The 8,040-nt window shown below is 56.7% G+C and overlaps 1 protein-coding gene across 2 annotated transcripts; it reads left to right on the top strand.

Annotated features, from left to right (window-relative positions):
• The first annotated feature begins 2,480 nt into the window (after positions 1–2,480).
• Positions 2,481–7,530, top strand: PLIN1 (perilipin 1). 2 transcript variants are annotated; one of them, XM_049783256.1, is made up of 8 exons: positions 2,481–2,612; positions 3,235–3,451; positions 3,720–3,802; positions 4,202–4,466; positions 5,037–5,209; positions 5,710–5,898; positions 6,150–6,401; positions 7,226–7,530. In XM_049783256.1, exons 1-8 carry the CDS (start codon positions 2,565–2,567, stop codon positions 7,493–7,495), a joined length of 1,497 nt encoding a protein of 498 aa, XP_049639213.1. In that variant the 5' UTR covers positions 2,481–2,564; the 3' UTR covers positions 7,496–7,530. The 2 variants fall into 2 exon arrangements, with proteins under 2 accessions (XP_049639213.1, XP_049639214.1); XM_049783257.1 differs by having other exon boundaries at positions 3,247–3,451.
• Positions 7,531–8,040: the final 510 nt, after the last annotated feature.

The raw sequence follows: 8,040 nt of genomic DNA on the forward strand, positions 1-8,040 counted from the left end.
GGAGCTAAGGGGAGAACCAAAGTTTGACAGGTATGTCTCATCACCACCTTTCTGGAAAACGTGTGTGTGTGTGTGTGTGTGTGTGTGTGTGTGTGTGTGTGTGTGTGTGTGATCGGACCTCGGTTTGATTCCCGGCGTCCCATATGATCCCCCAAGCCAGAAGCGATTTCCAAGTGCATACCCAGGAGTAACCCCTGAGCGTCACCAGGTGTGACCCAAAAACCAAAAAAAAAAAAAAAAAAAAAAAAGGAAAAAAGGAATTAATCCTGATGGGTTTAGGGCACTATATGGGGTGCCTGGATGGGATCAGCGGTAAGCAAGGAAAACACCCTCCCCACTGTACTATAACTCTGGCCCCAGGCTTAGGAGTTTCTTTCTTTTTGGGGGCCACCACTGGTGGTGCTGGGGGGGTGGGCTAATCCTAGCTTTGGGCTCAAGGGTTGTTCCTGAATGAGCTTAGACTTTTTTTTTTTTGGTTTTTGGGCCACACCCGGCGATGCTCAGGGGTTACTCCTGGCTGTCTGCTCAGAAATAGTTCCTGGCAGGCACTGGGATTCGAACCAACCAGCTTTGGTCCTGGATCGGCTGCTTGCAAGGCAAACACCGCTGTGCTATCTCTCCGGGCCCGAGCTTGGACTTTTGCACTGAGCATGTGCTTGACCCTTTGACTCATCTCTATGACCCTGGAGGACCTTTTATTTATCTTTTTGGCCACACCCAGCGGTGGTCTGGTGTTACTCCTAGCTCTGAGCTCAGAAATCACTCCTGACAGGCTGGGGGGTGGGGGGGTTATGGGATGCCAGGGATCAAACCTGGGTGGCTGCAAGTCCAATGCCCTCCCTGATGTGCTATGATTCTGGCCCTTGGAAGAGGGTTTTTGAGAGGAGGGCTGGATCCTGGGGCAGAGGGAAGGAAGAGTTTGTGGTTCTAGGCTGGCAGCTCCTCCAGGAGTGTGTGATTTGGCCTAGTACCCCCCACTTGGCAGAGTGCCCATATGGAAATCAGCACATACCCAGGGGACCCCGTCAGTGACCCATGGCACCCAGCCACCCCTGCTGCTTCTCTCCACTGTCCCGGGGCTCAGAGCCGCATTGCAGCCCAGCTCAGCACCAAGGAGCACTTGCCAGTGAGTATAGGGGTCTGGGGGGCAGCTCCTGGGGCTTCTGATCTGGGAGGTTTTGAGGATCAGGAGACTCCTTACCATGGTTAAAGATGGGGAAGTTTTGAGGGTGAATTTACTGGGATCCTTTGTTTCTGAGCCATACCCTGCGGTGCTCAGGGGTTACTCTTATCTCTGCATTCAGAAGTTACCACTAGCAGGCTCTGAGGACCCTATGGGTTGTTGAGGATCGAAGCCCGATCAGCTCTGTGCAAGGCAAACGCCCTCCCGCTGTGCTTTGGCTCCAGCCATGGGGGCGCAATTCTTAGCAGAAATGAAGCATAGAAACCTGGGGAGACCCTGACTTTCCCAGATTGTTGTGACTTATTTAAGAGTCACTGGGAAGACAGGCCACTTTCTACCTGGTCGCACAGGAAAGACAGACAGAGATGCCGCATCTAGGCATAGGACTGAGCTGAGGAGGGACTCAACTGAGCACAGGCTCTGTGGGTAGGAGGTTCGGGTCCCATCTGAGGTTTGGGTCTCATCTTGCTCACTCAGGCTTCCCTGATCTCTGCCAGCCCAAGCTCAGAGCTGGGAGTAGTCCCTGAGCACCATCAGGTATGGTCCAAACCCTCAAAATTAATATATTAATAACAATAAAACCTATATGGAACTTTTTATATATAAACTTTCTATATTACATATATTTAACATATAAACCTGAAGCTTACTTTGTTGGGGGGCACATTTTTTTTTGTTTTTGGGCCACACCCGGCAGTGCTCAGGGGTTACTCCTGGCTGTCTGCTCAGAAATAGGTACTGGCAGGCACGGGGGACCCTATGGGACACCGGGATTTGAACCAACCACCTTTGGTCCTGGATCAGCTGCTTGCAAGGAAAGCCTTGCTGTGCTATCTCTCCGGGCCCTGGGGGGCACATTTTTAGGTTTTGGATTTGGGGCCACACCCAGCGATGCACAGAGTCACTTCTGGCTCTGCATTCAGGAATCACTCCTGATGGTGCTCAGGGACCTTATGAGATGCAGGGGCTCAAACCCGGGTACGGTGTGTGTAAGGCAAAAACCCTCCTGGCTATGACATGGCTCTGAAACCTAGTTTTCAGTCTCTCAGACCCTATGCATGACCCCTGAGATGCTGCTAAAACTTTACCTTAAGGGTTCATCTGCATTTTCCTGCTCCAGCTGAGAGCACCCCACTGGCAGGCAACTGGTGGGGCTATGAAGCAATCCAGCCCACTGGGACCCATCCGCCGCCTGGCTGCCGGGTGACACGTACCCGCCCCCACCAACTGCCTCCCATCCAGGGACTTGAGCAACCAGGCAGGGCCCAGTCAGTGACCAGTGACCGGGAGACGGAGGCGGGGGACGGACGGACACGACGCCCACAACCTTGGGCTTGCTCATGGCCTTGGGGCCTTTTGCTTTGCAGCTGGAAGAGCCAGGATGGCGGCCAACAAAGGCCCGGTGGCCCTGCTGGATGGAGAACTCCCTGTGAGTACGGGGGAGTACTCTGGGAGGAGGCCACAGGACTGGACAGTACCCAGAAAGAGGGGACATCGGGAACAGCACTTGCCTTGCATGTGGCCCACCCAGTTTTAGCCTCTGGTACTGATATGGCCTTCTAAGCCCTGTCAAGAGTGAGCCCTGAGGGCTGGAGTTACAGCACAGCAGGGAGGGCATTTGCCTTGTACATGGTAGACCTGGGTTCGATTTCTGGCATCCCATAGGGTCCCCTGAGCCTACCAGGAGTGATTCCTGAGCACAGAGCCAGGAGTAGGCCCTGAGCAGCCTAGCTGGAAGCCCCTGAGCCTTATGGAGCAGTAGAGGGAGGGAGAGACAAATATCCCTGGAGCCCCAGACCCCTTGGACACATTGAGAATAGAGTCAGGAATCTCAGGCCATTGCTTAGGGAGCACAGGTGCATAGAGCTAAAAGCATCTAGGTGGGGTCAGCCTCCATCAGGGCAGAAGGACACTCCCATATTCCTGGGCCCCTTCTGTGTCCCAGGAAGGGGGTGAGATTGACTTGGACTCCTGGGGGACAGCGACGACTGCTGGTCCTCCATGGAGAATTCGTTCACTGGGGCGGGGATGGGAGACTCATGGTGCACCAGACCCCCTCACAGGAGCAGGAGAATGTGCTTCAGCGGGTCCTACAGCTGCCGGTGGTGAGTGGCACATGCGAGTGTGTGCAGAAGACCTACAGCAGCACCAAGGATGCACACCCGCTCGTGGCCTCCGTATGCAACGCCTACGAGAGAGGAGTGCAGGGCGCAGGCAGCCTGGCCGCATGGGGCATGGAGCCGGTGGTCCGCAGGCTGTCCACCCAGTGTGAGTGCCACCCCTGGCATGCCAGGCCCCGTCCCAATCCCGACTTTGGCAGGCCTGGGAGGGAGCCAGGCACCCACTTCCACTCCTCATGCCCCACATGGTGGCACAGTGGGGTCCTGGCATTAAGGACCATGGCCCTCATTGGGCTCAGGGACTTCCAATATGACCTGGCTGAGGAGCAGCACAGCCAGGGGCAGGCATCTCCATGGGCACGGTAGGGGTAGCAGTGGGGGAAGTCATCAACACGCCTCTTCACTCTCACTTGCAGTCATAGCTGCCAATGATCTGGCATGCAGGGGCCTGGACCACCTGGAGGAAAAGATTCCAGCTCTCCAGTACCCTCCTGAGAAGGTGGGTTCTTTTCCTGGAATATTCCTGTCTGCCTCTGGGGAAGCTGGGGGCATGGGCCTCCACAGTGGTTTACCAAAGTAGCGGAGTGTAGACAGGAAACCGGGGCACAGAATTCCAGGACAGACGGCATCAGGGGCAGTTCTTGAGGGGTTTCCTACTCCCTCACGGTGGGCACAGATCCTGCCACTGGTTCAGGAGGGCTGGGCCCGGCCCTTCAAGCTTGGCTCCTACCAAGAACCTGAACCTTGGTTCTAGACACAGGCAGCAGGGCCTGATATGGCAACTAAGGGTCCAACTTGGGGCCTAGTGGGTGCCAGGCAGGCTCCCAGCCTTTGAGCCACACCTTGCATATAAGCTGGCACAGGGACCCCATGCCCATCCCTGTCCCCCACCCCCCAGATCGCCTCGGAGCTGAAGGGCACCATCTCCAGCCGTCTGCGCAGTGCCAGAAACAGTATCAGCTCACCCATAGCCAACACTTCTGACAAGGTCCTGGGTGCCGCCATGGCCGGCTGTGAGCTGGCATGGGGGGCGGCCAAGGACACAGCCGAGTATGCCGCTGGCACCCGGGTGGGCCGGCTGGCATCAGGCGGGGCTGACCTGGCGGTGGGCGGCATGGAGAAGGTGGTTGGATTCCTGATTCCTCCCAAAGAGGAAGATGCAGGTACTGGAGGTGCCCTGGAGTGGGGTGGGATGGATGTGGGGAGCACTAGCTTCGGGGCTTCCCAGCAGGAGCTCCTTTCCTAGGCCTGGGGGCATGAGTAAAGCGTGACCAAATGCCCCTTAAGAGACAGGAGTGATAGCATAGCAGGAAGGGCCTTTGCCTCAAATGTGGCTACATGGGTTCCCAGCATCTCATAGAGTCCCCTGAGCACACTGCCAGGAGTGATTTATTGATTTATTTATTTTGGTTTTGGGGCCACACCCAGCAGCATTCAGGGTTTACTCCTGGCTCTGCACTCAGAAATCGTCCCTGGCAGTCTCAGGGGACCATATAGGATGCCGGGATTCAAACAGATGTCTGTCATGAGTTGGCCGCATGCAAGGCAAATGCCCTGCCACTGTGATATCGTTCAGGCTCCCCAGTAATAATTTCTGAGTGAAGAGCCAGGAGTGACCACTGAGCACCACTGAGTGTGACCCAAAAATAAAAAACAAAACAAATGACCCTTAAGTGCATGGAGACCCCAGGCAGCTGCAAACACTCTTCCTCACCTGTCTGCATCCCTCCCAGCCCCAACTTCAGGACACCAGCAGCCCCAGAAGACCCCCAAGGTCAAGCCAAGCCTTATGGCCAGGGTGGGGGCACTGGCCAGCACCGTGACCCACCACACGCTGCAGACCACGGCCCGGGCGCTGAAGCAAGGCCATGCCCTGGCCATGTGGGTCCCGGGGGTGGCTCCCCTGGTGAGTATCACTGGCTTGGGAATGGGGCCCCTTCCCTGTTCCCCCCAAATCTTCTCCTCCTAAAACATCTCCTCTACTTGGGCTAGAAATTTAGGTCCAAAGAAGGAGGTAGAGAATGATAGAACAGCAGGGAGGTTGTTTGCCTTGTTGGGTTCAATCCCCGGCATCCCATAGGGCCCCCTGAGCCTGCCAGGAGTGATTTCTATGTGCAGAGCATGGAGTAACTCCTGAGCACGGCAGAATAAGGCCCCAAACTAACCAAACAAATAAACAAAAACCCACCCATTCTGCCCCATTCCCTCGAGTTCTAGCCCAGCCCAGACCCTCCGGGGCACCCGAGGGTGGAGAGTGGCAGGTATGTGGGATGCAGCAGCCCCCCCACCCCCGGCTTGTAGTCAGCTTCCCTGTGAGCACGAGAGGCTTCTTCTGAGTGGGCAGATACTGGGAGGGTCCCCTTGGTGCCTGGCAGGCCTGTCCCAGTGCCCCTTCCCCACCCGCAGAGTAGCCTGGCACAGTGGAGCGCGTCGGCTGCCATGCAAGTGGTGTCCCGGCGGCGGGAGAGTGAGGTGCGCGTGCCCTGGCTCCACCACCTGGCAGCTGCACGAGACCAGGACCACGGGGACCTCACGGACACCGAGGGGGATGAGTCTCAGGGGGACAGTGACTCTGAGGCGGAGGAGTTCAATGAGGTGAGGAGGTACTGGGCCCCCAAGAAGCAGTGTGGAACTGGGGTCCCTACCTGGCACCTTGGTGCTGGGGTGCAATCCCCTTCCCCATCTTCCCCCTGGGACTTAGTCCATGCTCCAGGTTGGGGACCCTCCCAACTGCACCCCTATGCCATGGGGTGCATGGCCCCATGTCCCAGAGAAAAAGTGCAGTTCAGAGGAGGGCTATGAACTGTGGGGAGCTTCGGGTAACTGTGACCTTGCCTTGCCCACAGGCTGCAGCCAGGCCTCGGGCTCCCAGTATCCTGGGCAGCATGACCCAGACCCTGCAGAAGGCCCTGAAGACCACTATCGCCGCCGTAACCTGGGCCCCTTCGGCCATGCTGGGCACTGTGGGCCGTATGCTGCACCTCTCACCGGCTCCACCTACCACCATGGTCACCCCCAAGAGCCGGGCCATGTCCCTGTCTGATGCCCTGAAGGGTGTTACTGACAACGTGGTGGACACGGTGGTGCACTATGTCCCGGTGAGTTCAGCCCCTGCCCCCCCCCAGGCCCTCCAAGACCCCCAACCTCCTTGGCTCTTTTTGGTAGCTCTGATAAAAGTTTTTTGGGGGGCACGCCCAGCAATGCTCAGGACTTAATACTGGCTCTGCACTCAGGGGTCACTCCTGGTGATGCTCAGGGGACCAAACCCCAGTTGGCCACATGCAAGGCAAGCGACCTCTTGGCTCTGCTTTTTCCAGTGTCTCTTCTTGATGACTGACCTGGAAACATTTCAGCCTTGATGGCATCTTGACCCTGGCTGAGAGTTCCACATCCTCCCCATTTCCTGCTGGAAGATAGGGCTCCGGCCCCCCATTAACTCGCAACATAAGGACCTAGCTGCTCCCTGGGAAAAAGTGGGGTCAGCTTCCACCACACCCATGAGTTGAGAGGAACTGAGGGAGGTGCCAGCTGCCCCCACCAGGAAGACCCCCCAATCACCCAGACTTTCCCTTTGTGGTTCCCTGGGAAAGTTGTAGGTTGTGTTGTAGGAGTCTTCATGGGGAAGGGGACCTCTTGGAACTCAATCACTTCTTCACACCTGAAGCCATTGGGCACCTTGGCACCGTGGGATACCCCAGAACTAGGCAGCCCCCCTTCTGGCTGGGGCAAGTGTGGGCAGGCTCAAGGAAGGAGATACCACAAACATTGCTGCTGAACCCTCCCTTAAGGAAAGACTTTAGAAGGCAGAACTGTCTCTAGGGAACCCATGGAGACCCCAGGTACCCCTGTGTCCCCCACTCCATCCTGCAGATTTGTCTTACAAGGGACTGGAGTGGACACTCACATACACCCCTGCTTTCAGCTCCCCAGGCTATCACTGATGGAACCAGAGAGCGAATTCCGGGATATCGACAACCCACCCCCCGAGTGGGAGCGTCGGGGGTCCCGGGGCAGCCTGCGCAGCACCCGGAGCACGGAGGAGCGCGCAGAGCCAACAGGGCCACGCCTCAGCCTCCCCATGGCTGCCAGGGAGAAGCCCAAGCGCCGTGTGAGCGACAGTTTCTTCCGGCCCAGTGTCATGGAGCCCATTTTGAGCCGTGCACAGTACAACCAGCTGCGCAAGAAGAGCTGAGCATGCTGGGAAAAGAAACCAACAACCAACCAACCAGTCAGCCAGCTAACCAACCATCCATCCATCCATCCATCCATCCATCCATCCATCCATCCATCCATCCATCCATCCATCCATCGATCCATCCATCCATCCATCCATCCATCCATCCATCCATCCAACCAAGCAACCAACCAACCAACCAACCAACCAACCAACCAACCAATCAACCAACCAACCAACCAACCAACCAACCAACCAACCAACCAAACAAACAAACAAACAAAACCCGGTTGTCTTCCACAATTAAACACCTGCTACCGCCGCATGAACTGGCTGAGTCCTTCCCAGCAACCACCCTTAGCTCCCACTTTGTACCAGCTTTGACCCAAATATTCTGCTGGGGCTGCCCGTTTTATGGCTTTATGTTGAGAAAAGTGTGCCCCTTCCCGCCATCCAGAGGAATAGGCTCCCCGGCGCCCAAAGTTCCTTCCAGAAACTTCCAGTGTATTCTTGGGTGCCAGGATTCCTTCTGATGCAGTTTCAATCCTTCCCACATCGCTGCT

This window comes from Suncus etruscus, chromosome 11 (genome assembly GCF_024139225.1).
Source record: "Suncus etruscus isolate mSunEtr1 chromosome 11, mSunEtr1.pri.cur, whole genome shotgun sequence".
Taxonomy (NCBI): domain Eukaryota; kingdom Metazoa; phylum Chordata; class Mammalia; order Eulipotyphla; family Soricidae; genus Suncus; species Suncus etruscus.